Source organism: Aegilops tauschii, chromosome 3, assembly GCF_002575655.3.
Source record: "Aegilops tauschii subsp. strangulata cultivar AL8/78 chromosome 3, Aet v6.0, whole genome shotgun sequence".
Lineage (NCBI taxonomy): Eukaryota > Viridiplantae > Streptophyta > Magnoliopsida > Poales > Poaceae > Aegilops > Aegilops tauschii.
Window position 1 is genome coordinate 6,947,956 of NC_053037.3, and position 18,905 is coordinate 6,966,860.

The 18,905-nt window shown below is 46.2% G+C and overlaps 2 protein-coding genes across 3 annotated transcripts; both read left to right on the plus strand.

Annotated features, from left to right (window-relative positions):
- Positions 1 to 310: 310 nt before the first annotated feature.
- On the plus strand, positions 311 to 751 carry LOC141042590 (uncharacterized). The gene has a single exon (XM_073511430.1). The coding sequence runs from the start codon at positions 311 to 313 to the stop codon at positions 749 to 751; it is 441 nt and encodes a 146-aa protein (XP_073367531.1).
- A 6,146-nt stretch (positions 752 to 6,897) lies between these two features.
- LOC109776291 (uncharacterized) lies at positions 6,898 to 14,875 on the plus strand. 2 transcript variants are annotated; one of them, XM_040403191.3, is made up of 9 exons: positions 6,900 to 7,238; positions 7,586 to 7,671; positions 8,376 to 8,462; positions 11,347 to 11,955; positions 12,079 to 12,216; positions 12,547 to 12,805; positions 13,026 to 13,123; positions 13,250 to 13,468; positions 13,930 to 14,875. In XM_040403191.3, exons 3-9 carry the CDS (start codon positions 8,421 to 8,423, stop codon positions 14,602 to 14,604), a joined length of 2,040 nt encoding a protein of 679 aa, XP_040259125.1. In that variant the 5' UTR covers positions 6,900 to 7,238; positions 7,586 to 7,671; positions 8,376 to 8,420; the 3' UTR covers positions 14,605 to 14,875. The 2 variants fall into 2 exon arrangements, with proteins under 2 accessions (XP_020190529.1, XP_040259125.1); XM_020334940.4 differs by lacking the exon at positions 8,376 to 8,462 and having other exon boundaries at positions 6,898 to 7,238.
- Positions 14,876 to 18,905: the final 4,030 nt, after the last annotated feature.

Sequence of the window (18,905 nt, forward strand, 5' to 3'; positions counted from 1 at the left end):
TCTTCCTTCTCCTTGTGTCGTGTGAGCGCAGCTGAGAGAGAGAGAGGAGCTAGGGCTAGCTAGGGCAAGGCCACGGCAACGACAATTGGCATCAGAGCTCAGGGAGGAGTTCGCCGGCGGCAATGGCGATTGTGCCACATGGCGGAGGCGCGGGCGGATCAGTGTCGATGGCGACGCGGATGCTCACGCCAGACAACTATACCGTGTGGGCGATCAAGGCGCAGGTGATCCTCGACGTCCACACCCTGTGGGAGGCGGTGGCACCGGGTGACGCGGCGATGAATGGAAAAAATGCAAGACGGCGCACGCGATGATCCTCGGCGGGCTGCCGGAGGACGTGCTGCTGCAGGTGGCGACGAAGCTCACCGCTAGGGAGGTATGGGACTCCCTGAAGGTGATGTTCGTCGGCGCCGATCGAGTGCGCGCGGTGAGGCGGACGACGCTGCGCGGGGAGCTCGATCGCCTGAACATGGCGGACGGCGAGGCGCTGGATGCGTACGCCGGGAGGCTAGTGGGGATGACGGCGCGGTTCGCGAACCTCGGGGAGACGCTGGGTGATGCGGCGCTCATGAAGAAGCTTCTGGACACGGTGCCCGATCGGCTGTTCCCCGTCGTCGCCGGCATCGAGCAGTTCTGCAACCTCGACGAGATGACGTTCGACGAGGCGCTCGGGCGGCTGTGCGCGTTCGACGAGCGGGTTCGGTGCCGTGGACAAGACGGCGGCGAGCGTGGCGGCGATCAACTGTGCTGACCATGGGGCAGTGGCAGGCGCAGGAACGGCATCAGGGAGGAGCTCGCGACGACGACGCCGGGCAGAGCGTGGCATCGGGCAACGACGACAAAAGGCGTGGCCGCTGCTACAAGTGCGGCGAGCGCGCCCACTTCAAGCGGGACTGTCCCCAGCTGCCGAGGGCACCAGCGGCGGAGCAGGCGCTGCTGGCGAACGCTGGCGTCGAGGACGACGGCCTCCTCTAGGGAGAGTGTTGGCCACAATAAGCCGCGGCGGCGATCGAACGCAGTGAGCGCGTGTGTGGGCGCGCGCTGACCGTGTCGAACGCGCTGGGTCCATGGCGGGTGTGTGCGTAGGGGTGTGTGTGTGTGTGGTGCGTAGGTGCGCGTGTGTGCATGCAGTAGAAGCACCGTAGAGGTAGGAGGTCGTTAGCGAGCAAGGTGGTGTTGATCGGGTCATGTCTAGCGCCGGCTCAACGCGACCCAGGCGCGTGTGTGCGCGGAGTGGGCGCGACCAGAGCGCGCGAGGTCATGGCCTGACAGGGCGGGGGACGTGCGGGTCGTGCTCGGCATATGCCCAGGGTATAAGAGCACCTGCGGGGCTCGGTGTAACGGCGGGGAGTTGAGTTCGAGCTCGGGAAAATTTTGCCGTTCATGCGGTGGCGTTCGTACGCCAGAAAAAACCCTCGTCGGGTGCTTCTTCTTCCTCCTGTATTCCTTCTCCTTGTGTCGTGTGAGCGCACAAGAGAGAGAAAGAGAGGGAGAGAGAGAGGAGCTAGGGCTAGCTAGGGCAAGGCCACGACAACGACATCGCGCAGTCACGGCGGAAGTGACCGCGCTGCCCGCAATTGTAGCATCGGCCACGACGCTTTCCTCCACCGCCCGATGTTGTGCTGCCATCGCCGTCATCGTTGTGGTCGAAGCCGCCTCCTTCCTGACGCGGCCGTGCCGCCCACTGAGCCACCTTGAGCAGGAGCTGGTTGCCGTCGCGTCCGCCGTTGCTCTGGGTGCACAGCCGCGTCTGTTCCTCGAACGCCTTTAGCCGCCATGCCGCTGACCCTCCCGGCATACACATCCAGCTCCTCCCTGTCGTTCATCCGTAGCCGATCAAAAACGCCACGGAGGATTGAGAGTCACGCCGCCTTCACACGATCCGCGCCGACGAACCGGACCTTGACGCTGTGCCACGCGTCCCTCGCCGTCGTCTTCGTCGCGACCTACATCAGCACGTCCTCCGACAACGTGCCAAGCAACAACGCCTGTGCCGTCTTGCTTTTCTTGTCGTCAATCGCCGCGCCGTCCGCCGGCGCCACCACGCCCCACAGCCCCTGGGCATCAAGGATCACCTCCACCTTGATCGTCCATGAGGTGTGGTTCACCGGCGTCAACTGCAGGACGGGCAGCAACATCGCAGATGGGACAAGGGCGACATGGCCGCTGGCAAGACCCCCCCCCCCCCCCCCCCCCCCCCCCCATACTCTGATGCCAAATGTTGGGGCTGAGCCCGTGCCCTAGCCCTCGCTCCCTCATCGAACTCACCCTCTCTCTGGCACAAACGGAAAGGAGAAAGAAGTAGAAAGGGAGCACACGGTGGAGTTCTGGCACACGAACGCCCACCGCGACTACCGCAAACTTTTCTTGAACTCGAATTCAACACACCGCGCCACAATGTACAGGAGGGAGATGGGTTGTATGCATGCGTGCACGGATGCCCCATGCCATGCTCCCGACGCACCCACTCACTCACTCGCCAAGTCCCGCGCTCCACGGCCCGCGCACCCGACGCGGACGCACGCGCTCGACGCGGTCACACCCCCGCCCATGACGCCAACTAACACACACCCGCACGCACACACCCTACGACGGACCCCGACGCGGCTCGTATATCATATGCCTGAAAGAATGTTTTTCAGGAGCTTAACTTGTAATCATGTAATAGATAATTGACTTGAGCTCAGTAGATTGGTTGACCTGAGCTCAGTGGTCACTTTCAGTCTCTCAGACAGTCAATAGCTATGGTTATCTTCCTCAGCAGCAAGTCTTCAGCCAAAACTAGTGCTTCCCGAGATGCGAAAGCTTCAACAGTTTCAGGATCCGACATCCCCTTGAAGACGGCAGCCGACACTCTGAGGAAACACCCCTGGTCTTCTCTGCAGATAACGGTGGAGTACAAACACTAAGCTAGTACTGACCTTTAGTCATCTTTGAAGTTGTCAAGATCATACATAGATAATTGAGTTCAATTCTGTTAATTTGGATGATTTGGTAAGAAAAAAGAATTTAATTTGCATGATCAACGTGTTGGGATTTCCTGTGGTCTTCTATGCAATAAGTTATCATATAGACATATACCTTGTTTCAAAATATTGGCATGCTCCATACTGCTACTTAACAGGCATTTTAGTCCTGTATCACATACTCATGCAAAAGTAATTTCTACATGTTGTGGATCTAGCATTTATTTACCAAATCTAATGACCGGTCAAGCTTATTACTTTTGTGAAATTACATCTAAGCAGCAACGTCTTCACAAGTATAATCTTCAACAGTTTCGTCGCCTGGAAGAATTGGTCTATGCTTCTGTGCCTGTTAAAAGGCTGAATGACAACATAACCGAAGATGGAAAATGTGCTGATTCTGAGAGAAATGCTGATGCTCTGGCTAATCATTTCACTACCACTGATACTGATAAGAATAACAATAAACATTCTATTTCAGCAGAGCTTGGGACTGCCATAACAACTCCTATCCCAACAAGCTCGGCCTATGTAAGAATCTAATTGTGTTAATATTATCTTTTTTTTGCGGAGATATGTTAATATTATCTATAGCTATATGTTAATAATAGATTTACGCAAGCATTTTGATCCTTTGGTTTAATTGTCAGCCTATCCAGATGTGTGCTTCCGAGGGACGTGAGGATTGATTCCCCGGCCTGCACCCCATCCCCTACCTCACCCATCCCTCGTCGGGGCCCTCCCAGCCTGAGAAAATGAATACCATGACCAAAGCCTTGGCTACCTGACAAGTTCCTATGTGTTTTGCCACCATCCATGAACCATACTCAATATTCTTTGGTGCATGACCCCCATGACCACATTCCTCCTTGATGTGTCCCATGATGCCACAAACTTCATAGAAGTCTATATTTTCATATTTTATGGGCAGAAGTATTCTCTCTTTCTCATTCAAAATCAGTGGTGCAAATCGTGGTATTGGATCTGCAACTATAATTTTGCCTTGACTCGCACATAGGTCCCCTCATATACCCTTGATAGGTTCATATCCCGACTCTTGACCTGCCCAATCCTCGTCACCAGCTGCTCATCAATTGTTTGGGATCTGTAAAGGTTTGGGAGGTTGTGAATCTGTGGCCACATAGAGGCCCGGTCTAGCTTGATGGTTTCTGGACGACCCTTGCCATCATATACTTCTATCATAACCATCAACCCTCAAAAGATCAAGGGACCCTGATGCATTACCCAGTTCCAATCTCGTAGGCAAATGTGTTCACCCTTGTCCTGCCAACCACCTTCCTGCATTCAAGAGTTCTAAAATTTCCTCCTCCCTGACGAAGATGACATCCAGCTCAGATATTCCTTCAGTTTCATATTCTTCATAGTTGTCTCTAGATTGATCCCGTCTTTCCCCTTCTTTTTCCTTGTTGCCAAGCTACTGGAACCCCTTGATGACGATGTCGCCATCAAACAGATCTACCACCGAGGAACCCCAAGAAAAGCGGTAATGCCATGGCCGGGTGGAAGGCGAGCCACTGATTCAGCCCAAGTGCGTGCTAGATCCCAATGCTCATAGTGGATCGGGGATGATCGAAGACGAATAACCTCAACGATGTACGAGTTACCCAATTATCAAAACCCTAGGATAGTAACAACTATTATGAAACCATGTACGTTGTCAATCCCTGTTTTAGCCAAACAACGCGCCTTATTAAGTAAATAATCCATGGCAATACAAAGATTAGTGTCGGGGCTGAGCCCATGCCCTAGCCCTCCCTCGTCGCACTCACCCTCTCTCTGGCACAAATCGAAAGGAGGAAGAAGAAAGGGAGCACATGGTGGATTTCTGGCTTACGAGCGCCCGCCGCAGCTACGGCAAATTTTCTTGAGCTCGAACTCAACACACCGCGCCACAATGTACAGGAGGGAGAGGGGTTTTATGCATGCGCGCGAGGACGCCCCACGACGCCCACTCACTCACTCGCCACGTCCCGCGCTCCACGGCACACGCACGCGCTCGAGCAGCCGGATCCAGCGCCCTACGCGGTCACACCCTCGCGGACGACGCCAACTAACACACACACAGACACATGCACACACCCTGCCACGGACCTCGAAGCGGCTCGGACCGACGTCCGGCTCGACCAGCTCGCGCACTGGCCGCACTCGCTGTGGCTTAAGTCCTAACATTCACCCTCTAAGACACGGTCTAGAAGAGCGCCGGCCCGACGTTGTCGGCCTTGGCGGCGAGTGCTTGCTCTGCTGTCTCCACCTTCTTCGGCTTTGTGCAGACCATGCTGCCCGTCGTTGTAGCACCGGCCACAACACTTTCCTCCGCTGCCCGATGTCGTGTTGCCACCGCCGTCGTCGTCGTGGTCGAAGCCGCCGCCTTCCTGACGCCACCGTTCCGCCCACTGAGCCTCCATGAGTAGGAGCTGATCGCCTTCGCGTCCGCCGCTGTTCTGGGCGCGCCGCCACGTCTGCTCCTCGAACGCCTTCAGCTGCCCGACAGCCTCCTCGAACGGCACCGATTCCACATCGCAAAATTGCTCAATTCTGGCCACCGCGGTGTAAAGCCAGCTTGGCAGGGAGTCGAGCAACTTCTTCACCATGGCCGCGTTGCCGAGCCTCACCCTGAGACCCGCGTATCTTGCCGCCATGCCGCTGACCCTCCCGGCGTACGCATCCAGCTCCTTCCCGTCGTTCATCCGCAACCGTTCGAACTCGGCGCGGAGGGTGGAGAGTTGCGCTGCCTTCACACGATATGCGCTGACGAAACGGACCTTGAGGCTGTCCCACACGTCTATTGCCGTCGTGTTAGTCGCGACCTGCATCAGCACGTCCTCCGACAGCACGCCAAGCAGCAACTGCCGCGCCGTCTTGCTCTTCTTAGCGTCGATCGCCGCATCGTCCGCCGGAGCCACCACGCCCCATAGCCCCTAGGCATCAAGGATCGCCCCCACCTTGATCGCCCATGAGGTGTAGTTCACCGGCCTCAGCTGCGGGGCGGGTAGCGACATCGCACCCCACCGCCGGCGCCGTACAGGACAAGCGACATGGGCGCCAGCAGGATCTCCCCCGATGCTTTGATGCCAAATGTTGGGGTTGAGCCCGTGCCCTAGCCCTCCCTTGTTGCACTCACCTTCTCTCAAGCACAAACCGAAAGGAGGATGACGAAGAAAGGGAGCGCACGGTGGATTTCTGGCGCACGAACGCCTGCTGCGGCTACAACAATTTTTCTTGAGCTGAAACTCAACACACCGTGCCACAATGTACAGGACGGAGAGGTGTTTTGTGCGTGCGCACGGACGCCCCACGCGGCGCTACCGACACACCCACTCACTCACTCGCCAAGTCCCGTGCTACACGGCCCGCGCACCCGACGCGCACGCACGCACTCGACGCGGTCACACCCCCGCACACGACGCCAAATAACACACACCCGCACGCACACACCCTACGACGGACCCCGACACGGCTTGTATATCAGATGCCTGAAAGAATGTTTTTCAGGAGTTCAACTCTGTAATCATGTAATACCCTCCCTGTAGATTGGTTGACCTGAGCTCAGTGGTCACTTTCAGTCTCTCAGACAGTCAATAGCTATGGTTATCTTCCGCAGCAGCAAGTCTTCAGCCAAAACTAGTGCTTCCCGAGATGCGAAAGCTTCAACAGTTTCAGGATCCGACATCCCCTTGAAGACGACAGCCGACACTCCGAGGAAACGCCCCTGGTCTTCTCTGCAGATAACACCAACGGCACCTTTATTCGATTGATTTTGCCACTCCACCGTGCACATAGATTTTTGAGAATCCGGGTACGGCTGTTACCACTTGAGCTGCATGGGTCAGTAGGGATGCGTTGAGTTTTTTTTTTTCTTTATGGTGGGCTGGATGCCCCGAGCTAGAAGTGGGACTTCCATTGACTGACCCAAAAGAAGCCCGTCAGTGGAGAAACGCTCGGCCTAGGAAAGTCGTTCGATCGATGCCCAAAGGCTTTTCCTCTCCGAACGAACCGTGGAGCACCAAAACCGAGCCGCTGCCCTTCATCTTTGGCTTCGCTATTAAGGAAAGGAAAACACGGCTCTTCTTCCCCCCGCTCCTCCACTCCAGTCCAGTACATACCATGCGGGTAGGGCGAGCGGCACCATCACTCGCCCTACTTGTTGATTTCCCGTGATTTGCAGAGAAATTCAGTTCTCTTCCCGATTGATTTCCCCTTGTTATCATCTGCTCCGAGTCTCAAACCCTAACTCGGGCTCATCCACAGCCGGTAAGCAGAGGATTTCGTCTAGTTTCCGTATCTGTTTTCGGATCTTGCTTGTTTCACTGCTTTGAAACTTTAATCGCTGTTTATGGGCTTCGATCTATCTCATACACGATGTTTTGGGATCTGTCTGCCGCGCCTTCAATTAGTCTGTATCAATACCCAGTTTTACTTTATCAGTTTTTGGATCTTGCTTGTTTCCCCTCTTCGGATCTTGCTTGTTTTCGGATCTCTCTCATACACGATGTTTTGGGATCTGTCTACCGTGCCTTCAATTAATCTGTATTAGTACCCAGTTTTACTTGTGGCTATCTTCCCAAGATTACTAACAGTTTCACGGTTTCCCGTTCCAGGCCTGCTAATCCCAGTAGGAACCGATCCAAAGAGGGGCAGTGTAATGGATAGTTATACTAATCTACCAATTGGATCTTCCTGGAAGGTACATTGCTGGAATCCCCCCTCCCCTTCTTTTCTTGCGAGGGGTTGGCATCCCTCCATTATCATCATGTTTTATTCAGTTCAAAACTACCAGGGAGACCGCGCTTGCGCGGCTAGGTTTCATACATGCTGTTATATTTAGTATTTTTTTTCTTTTGAAAATATGGTATCACATAAATTCTCAATATAGTCATTGTATACATCTTGTGAAAACTTGATTGCACTTTGATTGCAAATATTTAATTAAGGGCAAGTATTGACAAATTACGGAAAACACTCAAGTCGCTGCTTGGTATGTGAGAACATAGACTTATATACAGTGCTCCAAGTTCTCTTGCAGTCCTTGTTCCCTCGTGTCCTCTTCCTACCATTAATATTTGTAAATTTCTTTCATCAATAATTGAAATAGAAGCATACATATATAGTTTGCATCTGAATCAGGAGACCTCCGTTGTCCACCCACCTTCTCGGTCAAAGCTGCTTCGGGCCATGCACGTGAGATCTCCCTCTCATATACGAATATAGAACATCGACTATTATAACGCATTGTATGCGAGAGAGATCTTTCAAAACTGCTTCGATCTCTCTCATATACAATGTTTTGGGATCTGTCTACCGTGCCTTCAATTAAACTTTATGAGTTCCCAGTGTTACTTTCGCCTATCTTTCGAAGATTACTAACAGCTTCACGGTTTCCTGTTCCAGGCCTGCTAATCCCAGTAGGAACCGATCCAAAGAGGGGGGAGTGTCATGGATACTTATAGTAATCTGCCAATTGGATCTTCCGTGAGGGTACATTGCTGGAATCCCCCCTCCCCTTATTTTTTCTTGCGAGGGGTTGGCATCCCTCCATTATCATCATGTTTTATCCAGTTCAAAACTACCAGGGAGACCGAGCGTTTGGGCGGCTCGGTTTCATACTGTTATATTTAATATCATTTCTTTCAAAAATATGGTATCACATAACTTCTCAATATATTCAATGTATACATCTTGTGAAAACATGATTGCACTTTGATTGCAAATATTTAATTAAGGGCAAGTATTGACAAATTACAGACAACACTCAAGTCGCTGCTTGGTATGTGAGAACAGAGACTTATATACAGTGCTGCAAGTTCTCCTCTTGCAGTCCTTGTTCCCTGGTGACTGGTGTCCTCTTCCTACCATTAATATTTGTAAATTTGTTCATCTATAATTAAAATAGAAGCATAGATAGTTTGCATCTGAATCAGGAGACCTACGTTGTCCACTCACCTTCTCGGTGAACGTGCTGCAGTGGTGTTTTGTATATATAGAATTACATGCATCCACATATATCTCGACGCTCTATAGCATCCTAATGTATTGTATGGCTATTGAATAAGAAGTCTTATTATTAGTATATATATGAAAAAAAATCCCTCGCACTATCTGTACTGTTCTCTGTGATTGTGTCTATGTTCTTTTTAATTTATTTCCATAATATTATCACAATTAAATTTCAAATAAATACCTTATATAATATATATTTTTCTATCACTTTGTGATGAAACATTCTCTCCTTCACTCCCAATTTATGTCACTTCCTTCTCGTGCTTCACGTGTTTTTTCTACTTGGCATTCTATGGAAATATAACTCTGAGAGAGAAATGGAGCTTAGCTCACTTAATTAGAGAGTGGATGTATAGTCTTAGCACCTATATTATTCAAGCCAAACAATTAGGGATTCATATATGGTGTACAATTATTATCAGACCTTTCGTAAATACTTCCTTCATGAAAATTATAATTACAGATAAATATCAATCAATAGTTTTAAAAGCACACGCCTTTAACTCGCTCCTCTCATAGCACTGTTTATTGTGCCCATATTATTTTTCTAAGACTTGTATATTTTGGCACAACTGAAATGCTCTTGCATAATTTACATGATGTATTAAACTAAACATGGTTGTGTTTTCTTGTAGGATACAACTTCGTACACATATTAACCTGCAAAATAAAAACTCATACACGAATCGTACTGGAATCGATCTGCTATCTTTCTAGCCCGGAACATGCCTGCCTTGCATCTAATTTGGTTTTGCATATATACATTTATTTTCTCCATATTTACCATTTGATTAGCACTATAGGTATGACTGCCAAATGAATAATTGACCTACGTGGCCTACTCGTCAAACATTTCATTCCATTGTATTTTGTTTCTACATTTAGGATTTAAGTTTTGTTTGAATTTTCATATATTCTGAAGTCTAGTTTTGTAAATTTAAAATCATGCTATGGAAATAACTTTACTTTTGATGTTGATTTTCATAATTAAATTAGACATGCAAATCGTTGTCTACAGAATAAAAATTGATGTATTTATGACTATAGATATGATACGTTGAAATCCATCAAATGCTAACTTAATACATGATCTGGGAAAGCAAGCACAAAGCAAAGCAGCAGTATAAGTTTCCTTTTTACATTAGCAGTGATGTCATCACATGCATGCCAACTCCTTTTCTGTTCACGTATATGCTTGGTCAGCTCCGGATTAGTGGTCTGTCGTGCCCGATTGTGATGCGAATTTAATCTCAATCGGTATGTCAGGATCTCATGAGCATACATTATTTAATCTCGGACCTGCGTATAATTCACAGATCAGATAATTATTTAGCCCATGTGGATCAACATGGTCTTACCATGCCACTTGGCCATCTAAGCAAAATTAATTATCAGTCTAAATTCATCTGAATTCTAAAAACATCATCTCATGCTTATAACTGATTTTGTCTTCATCTGTGCTGTTTTGCATCAACATATTTATGTAGAATAACAGAAAATGACAAATTGCATATTTGACATATTTTTTCCTGTATGTTTATCGTTGTGCGGTTCCTTCTCGTTTCTCGTATGACATGTTTGTTTCCAGTCGCACACAAATCACATTGAAATTGATATGTACCATATTCTTATCTGTTTCCATGCATGTGTTGCATGTAAGATTTTTCTTAGATCACCTGCATGTGAAGTTTATATATTTCCCGTCCACTTCATTCATTCCCTTGCTATTAATTCCATGGGTTCTCTGCCACTTTTGTCCACCACTAGTCGTTATTCATATAGGCTCTTATATGTTTTGCTTGGGCCAACTTTATTCACAGATTTAATTTTACTGTAGTTATCTCACATTTTAGTTTCAGGTTGATTTTCCTTGTATAAATATAAATGATCATTCCTGTAAAAATAATCCAGAATTTAGCTCACTTGATTGATTTATGTTGAACCTATAGGAATTTTAAAAGACTATTTTTCAGTCTAAATTGTACCATTTCCATAATATATAAGGCAAATACGCAGTAGACATCGAGATAAAAATCAAAGTAGGATAATGAGACAGAGGGATATCAATTCAAGAATAGAGGTACCTGACTGGTTATCACAAATATATTTCTAATCTGATCTATACCAATAAAGTGAAGGTCCTTTAGTTTTTTTTATTAGAACGAAGTGAAGCTTATTTAGGTGCAGCTTGGGTTGGCACGTGGGGTCTTGAGATTCCAGCCTTTTCAATGCTGGGATTTGTTTTCGGCCTTGCCGACCAAGAATTCTACGACTGGTTATCATAAATATATTTCTACGTTTGTCTTTTTTTAATAATATAATAAATCTTTTTGGCTAATCCACTCGTTCCTTGTTTTTTTAGGACAAAAACAATGTGCATTACAGATGTTCACCTCACCAACTTCCGCCATTTATGAAATGTCTTAGTGACAAGCAGATAGGTTTTGTCAGGAAAATTGGGTTTGAGAGCATCTTGTCAATGAAAGATTTTAAGATGGATAAAGATCTAACCCTGTGGCTGGTTGATAAGTTCAATTGTGACACCGAGGAGCTAGAATTTGACGGAGGCATATCAATTCCAGTGAGGCCCCTTGTGAAGTTTGTCCTTGGAATTCCTTCAGGACCCATCAAAGTTATAGAGGGTCTCCATGTTGACGATGCTCTCTACAAACAGTACACTTGGGATACGAGAGGGAAGAACGCGATGGAAGTGGCGGAAGAAATGTGCAGCATAACTGAGGAGGAACCATTCTGCATAGCCTTTATGATGGCGATACTTGCAATTTATCTAGCACCAAATACATCTGTGAATGTCAGCAGGTCATTTCTGGGAGCTGCTCGACAGGTTGGTAATCTCAAACAGATGGATTGGTGCAATTTGGTTGCTGATTGCCTATTCAAAGGAATCAAGGACTACAAAAAATCGGATAGATTGTTTGTCCATGTGAAGGGCTGTGTGCACATTCTGAGTGTAAGAACATTCCAACCACACTTACAGAAACTATCATTATTATGCCATAATAAACTGCTTGATTGTGCTGATGTCACATGTTAATTTACAAAATTTGTTTCCATAATTGTCATTGAGATGCAGGTCATTTTCATCGATCTTGCGAAACACCCTACACTCATAGTTCCAGATGGCTTTCCACGCTTGAGTGTTGTCACTACGGAAATGGGTTGCTTCACATCCAAATGGGTAGTTGCACATCCCTTTGGTAGCTTCCTGCCGGTAATTACTTGTGCACCACTAAATTCCGTAAGCAAATTGTGATATACTATTTATTTGAAACACAATATTCGTTATTATATGAACGTATGCCTTGTTTCAAAAGAATGTCATGCTATATAGTCTATACTGCTACATGCAATAAAAGACCCATAACAACATTCAGCCAATGAATTATTTATGTAGCATTTATTTAACCAATCTAATGACTGATCAAGTTTATTACATGTGCAAATTTATATTCGAGTTACTTTTTTCAGACGTGTTTTTTTCTTTTTCCTAAGTTGCGTATTTTGTTTGCTACAATTAATATGTGTGTTCTGATTCAAATAGGTACGTTGTCTAGAAGAGTCTGTCTATGCTCCGGTGCGTAATAACATGCCAAATGGTAACACTGTTGAAGGAGTAAAATGCTCTGATTCTCAGTCAAATACTGATGCTCTGGCCGATCAGTTTGCAATCACCGACACCGATCAGAATAACAACAAGCATCCCATTTTAGCAAAACTTGGCAATGCCAGGACAACCCATAATACATCAAGCTCGCCCATTGTTGACAATGTAGTGTTAGATACACCAGCTCAATCATCAGGTACATAATCCTTCTCTATATATCGCAGGTTATATACAGATTTTACATAAACATTTTCACCCTTTAATTCGCACGATTTGTCCCAATCAACATGTACGTAACATGCTATAAACTCGGTATTGTATTATCATGAATTTGTTATCCTTGTACAATTCTCTACAGCATACATGTAAATGATTCATGAATTGAAAACAATTCCGTTTTAACATTGATTTTACAGTTGCAGCGCCCAGTTCCTTGACAGAACACATAATTTTTCCAACAAGTGGCGTGCAATTGCAGTCTGCTGGTCCTTCTGATGAACCGCATTCAGCACAAGTTTGTTCCCGCGCTTCATTTCACTTCCACGACTGTATTCTTTTAATTACATGGAAGAAACATCTCTATGTTGTTGTGGGTTCCACCTCACGATGTGATGTGTTTGCCTCCATGAATTCTATGCAGATTATGGACAGTGTGCAGGTTCCTCCGGATACCACCGTGGAAAGGCGCCGGGGTTTGCTGTTGATGATGGAGAAGGACGATCGGAGCGCCAAGAAGGCACGGGTGGAGCTATCCGGGAGTGGCCAAGTGAAGCAAGCCGGAGAAGTTACCATAAAGATGGACATGAGTTTGCTTAATTGCAGCGTGTGCTCCCGCCCCATCAAGCCCCCTGTCTTCGAGGTTAATTTCTTTCACCAACTAGCAAGGTGGCCCTCGCAAATGCGAGGGCATCATGCTTAAGCCTGCCGACCATGTTTTTTATAATATATTTTTACTTCTATTTATCCTTTCATTGCATGATAGACAACAGTACTTGCATCCAAGAAGTGTTTAATGATACCAATAACCTTTAGAGCGGAGTAGTCATGCTCTGACCATTTTTTTATGGACCGCAACTTTCTTTATTTATTATTTGGAAAAATAATTAGGGCACAGGTGGGTGATTTCTTTCATCTATCATGTTAATAGGTAATTGTAGAGATCCCTTTGTTGAATTTTTTTTCTAGCATATTTCTCTATTTTTGACATGTATTGTGATTTTAGTATTTAATATTATAAGATAATAGATAGATGCTCCATCAATTTATTGTTCTATTTGTTCGAGGTCTGAGGATGTCCGTAATCGTTAAAATTTTGTGCAGTGCAATGCCGGGCACTTGGCTTGCTACAAATGCCTCATCGGGCTCCCCTATAAACTGTGCCAGACGTGTGAGCACGGCAGTGGCTTTGGCCACATCCGGTCATTGGATGCCATCATCTCCTCCTTGACAGTCAAGTGCCACCATGATGGCTGCGGGAGCTACGTCCCCTACTACGAGCTCGACGACCATCAAAGTGTGTGCCCCCATGTGCCGTGCTTCTGCACGGAGCTTGGCTGTGGCTTCGTCGGTGCACCACAGGCGCTCCTCAGCCACTTGATCGCCCTGCACGCAATGCCAGTGCACAAGGTCCATTATGGCCAAGTTCACCAGCTCCGGCTGTCGGTGCCGCGGCCGCGGTGCCTGCTCCATGGGCAAGGGGACGGCAGCGTGTTCCTCCTGGTCATGGGCGTGCTTGGCGTCGTGTCTGTGGTGTGCATCAGAGCTGAGGCATCCTCATGGCCGCAGTACGCTGTCAAGCTTCAGGCGAATGGTCCGCCACCACCGAGCAGCGTAGAAGGCAGCATTTTGTTGGCCATGAAGCCAACGAGCAGCACGAGGCCCGGGGAGGTGGCCGTGGAGGAGCTGCCGTCTTTCTTGATGGTGCCGCCTACTTATCTGGTTGGTTCTGGGGCATCCAAGGAGGTGTCTCTTGACGTTCGCATTGACAAGATGTGATCCTGATCGTAACAGACTGATTGTCCTATGTTGTCCTCTTAAGTCAGTTTGAACTGGACTAGTACGTTTTTGCCAAGGAATGATGGTTTTCAGTTGCAATGCCAATGGGCGTACGCAGCAATTTACTGTAGTAGTATTTTGTTGCAGCTAGCTAGCACTCCAAATATATATGTTGCTTGATTGATCAGGATTTGGGGTAAGTTTGCCCAATCTAATTGTGATCTCTAGCTAGCACTCGAAATATATATGTTGCTTGATTGACCAAGATTTAGTTCATCGGTGTGGTTTATGTTATACACAAATTATTTTCTCCATAGCATGCCCCGGCCTATCATCCGCTTCAATCCACCGATAGGACAACATGAACACAAGAAAACACAGGACTGTGTGTGTTAACATGGACTGGATTTTGTAACAATTTTTTAGGCTGGTAAACGTGACCTCCAGTCGGCGTGCATCCTCGATCATTTGTTGGGCGATTTCGACTACACATAGTATTGTCTACTACCTCGTGGAAGGTCTGAAGGAATCTATTTGGGATACAGATCATAATGATGGACTTTTTACATGTTACTACCCATCCGTCTGCTGCTGTCGATGTGCATCGTGATCCGAAAGCTAAACTTGTCTTGTTTCCACTCATAAGGGATGAAAACTAGAAAATCCTGTGAAATTCACAGGGACACACACCAGCGCATCCGTCTGTAGCCGTCGATGTGTGACGTGATCCAAAAACTTGTTTCCGCTTATAAGGAATGAAAAATATATGACATATTCCTATCATCAGATTCCTAGAACAAGGGGATAGTTTTCAGTGTCATGCCTTTCCGGTGATATGGTTTCTTCATTGTGCTTTTTCATCATCTTGTTTCTTAATTCATTTGACATCCGCCCAACTATCGTCATCTTCATGTTCTATCACATCAGAAATTCATCTGATGGTTCTTTCTACTGCGAATTCAGTGACTCTTTATTCCATGTCATTATTGTGATACGACATATTATGCCATTTTCCATAGAATCCTCATTCTGTCCTTACCTCTTAACTTACATATACCACAGCGATTGCATTCTTCGAACTACAATGATTGATCTTATATTTGATTTTATTCTTACTTGTAAACTATTAGATCTTATTTCCTTATGTTGGGTTATACCAAACTTGTAATGTAACTTGCCTTTCGTTTTTTTTTCTATCTGATTCTGATTTAACTTTTCAGTTTTTTCCTCCCAAACTCGCGGAACGAAAATAATCCTGCCTACTTTCATTATTCCAAACATACTGTACAACAACGTTTTGTTGTCTCACACATTATAATTATTTTAGTTCTTCTTCCTCCGGCACCGCACATATTGTTCCTTCGACTTACAAGGCATTTATTTTTGTGGTCCCAACTAAGCTTGCTCCACAGAAGTATAAACTTCTTTGTACATCCTATCCTCTCCTCCATTCTAGCTCTTGGTTTCTGCTGTCGTCCTGTAGATCTACTCTCTTTTCACTTGTACTCCCGTCGGTCACTGCAATTTCACTGCTCGAAGCATCGGCACCAGCAACAGTTAGTGCCGCTGTTCATATGTCATTGCTCTCCTCACTCTCCATAGTCGAGAAAACCCCAATGGAGTTGAACGCAATGCATGAGATCCAGGCAAAAATGCATGTATCCTGCTTAGCCTTCTTCAAATAAGGGTGCACATGTTTCTTTTGTGCTGATGCTCTGTTCATATCCGTAATACGTGCACCGGAATAACGATGCATAAATTCTTTTCTTGGCTTGATGTTAGGGTTCTCATTCATAGTGCCCAATGTGGAAGGACTCACAAGGTCTGTGTGGCCTTGCCCAGACGGCTGACACCTTCAATCTTACTCTACCGCAAGACTTTGTATATCGCACGGTATCTTAGTACAATCCCCGTTGTCTCGTCCATACGGTTAGGGTTTTTGAAATATTTGTCCACTCATTTTTCTTGAAGTTGGAACTATATATGAAGTAGTGTTTGGAACTATCACATTTGAGTCCGTGTACTATTTGGAACTATCATATTTGAGCCTACGTACCTGTGAACTAGTGTTGCGTACTGTTTGGAATTATCATATTTGAGTCTATGCACTATTTATTATTATTACTTAGAATTTGTGTTATGATATCGTAAGAGAGTATTGTTGTTATTGTGTGACCAATTGTGTTGTTGTGATTCATTTCTAGAATATTAATTATTTTATACCGCATATTCATTCAATTATCATCACATGTGAGCATATTTCATTTTTGAGTCATGTATAACAAGGTAAAATCTTCATGGCAATGTAGCTATGCAATTCCATATTTTATCATCCAAACAAGATTTGGTTTGAAACATCAGAGACATTTCAGTTTGCTTAGTGAATTGGAAGTCCAAATCAATTACGGAGCTCTCCAATATGGACATCCAAACAAAGCACGAGGGTTGAAATCCTCCCAAGAAAAGCAAATCTTTTGAGTCAAAAAAGAGGCTCTATATGAAAATGAAGAGTTCCTGTCGGTTTCCTTGAGAAGAGATTCTCACTGGTGGACATGCGCCTGCAATGGAGATGATGAGTGAGTGACTAGCTCATCTGAATGCAAAAGCCAGCCATTTCTCCGCTCTTGTAGTGTGGCTTCCTGAGGAAGGAACTCCAACCCAGCCATCTCAAAAACAAGTACGAGGCCCTTCTGCTTCACCGCAAGGTTGGCTGGATCTTTTTTCTCCAGATTCACACTAGCTTTCATATTACCGGCGAGGCGACGCGATGTTCCCCCGCAAGTGGCGTTTCTTCCCCAGCGGGTGCAAGATCCACGACCCCTTCATCTTCGTAGCCGTTAACATCCCCCTCATGGCCTCGCTGGCCGGCAACACGGACTACGACGGCGACTGATACGTCTCCAACGTATCTATAATTTTTTTATTGTTCCATGCTATTGTATTATCATGCTTGGATGTCTTTATATTCATTTTATAGCAATTTTATATTATTTTTTGGGACTAACCTATTGACATAGTGCCAAGTGTCAGTTGATGTTTTTTGATTGTTTTTTACTTTGCAGAATATCCATATCGAACGAAGTCCAAATGCCACGAAACTTTTTGGAGATTTTCTTCTACCCAGAAGCCAACTTGGGAGCCAAGGAAGCACCTGAGGGGAGGCCCGTGGGGCCCACAACCCACCAGGGCGCCAGAGGCCCCTGGCGCGCCCAGGTGGGTGGTGGGGCCCACAGGAGTCCTCTCGACCGCCTCTCAGCTCTATAAATACGCAAATATTCCAGAAACCCTAGGGGAGTCAACGAAACACAATTCCAGCCATCGCAAGTTCCAGAATCACGAGATCCAATCTAGGGCCCTATTCCGGCACCTTGCCGGAGGGGAACACGATCACAGAGGGGTTCATCATCCTCATTGGTGCTCCTCCGATGATGCGTGAGTAGTTCACCATAGACCTATGGGTCCGTAGGCAGTAGCTAGATGGCTTCTTCTCTCTCTTTTTGATTCTGAATACAATGTTCTCCTCGATGTATTTGGAGATCTATTTGATGTAATGACTTTTTGCGGTGTGTTTGTTGGGATCCGATGAATTACGAGTTTATGATCAGATCTATCTATGAATATTATTTGAGTATTCTTTGATCTCTTATATGCATGATTATTATAGCCTCGTATTTCTTCTCTGAAACTTTGGTTTGGTTTGGCCAACTAAATTGATTTTTCTTGCAATGGGAAGAAGTATTTTGTGATGGGTTCGATCTTGCGGTGTCCTCACCCAGTAACAGAAGGGGTAGTGAGGCACGCATATCGTTGCTATTAAGGATAAAAATATGGGGTCTATTCCCACATGAATAGATCATGTTTACATGATGTCATCGTTCTTACACTACTAGGGAAAACCTTAGCAGTAGCGCGGGTATTTTGCCTATCAGTAGCATGGGACGACGCGCTACTGATAAGGCGCTACAGCTAAGGTGTAGCAGTAGCGCCTGTTGTCCCACGCTACTGCTATACATGGCTAGCAGTAGCGCACTTTAGTGCAGAGCGCTGCTGCTAATATCTGCAGCGCTTTTTAGCAGGAAGCGCTACTCGTAAGGCAGCGCTACTGTTAACTTTGTTCCCCTCGCTACTGCTAGTTTTATTAGTTTCTATTTTGTTACATATTTGTTTTGTATTTGAATTGGCTTTATACAATAATCTTTAGCATATCATACACATACAAATGTAATCATAGCATATACATACAAATAGTCTCATCAAATCATGTCATCATCATAATCATCATCCAACACAAAGTGGTCTCT

Bases quoted from the DNA above. Each gene is read 5' to 3' on its own strand.
- LOC141042590 (XM_073511430.1), top strand. From the start codon at position 311: ATGATCCTCGGCGGGCTGCCGGAGGACGTGCTGCTGCAGGTGGCGACG.
- LOC109776291 (XM_020334940.4), top strand. From the start codon at position 7,630: ATGGATAGTTATACTAATCTACCAATTGGATCTTCCTGGAAG. The intron at 11,956-12,078 runs GTAAGAACATTC...ATTGAGATGCAG, and splicing joins GCTGTGTGCACATTCTGAGT to GTCATTTTCATCGATCTTGC. The intron at 12,806-13,025 runs GTACATAATCCT...TTGATTTTACAG, and splicing joins TACACCAGCTCAATCATCAG to TTGCAGCGCCCAGTTCCTTG.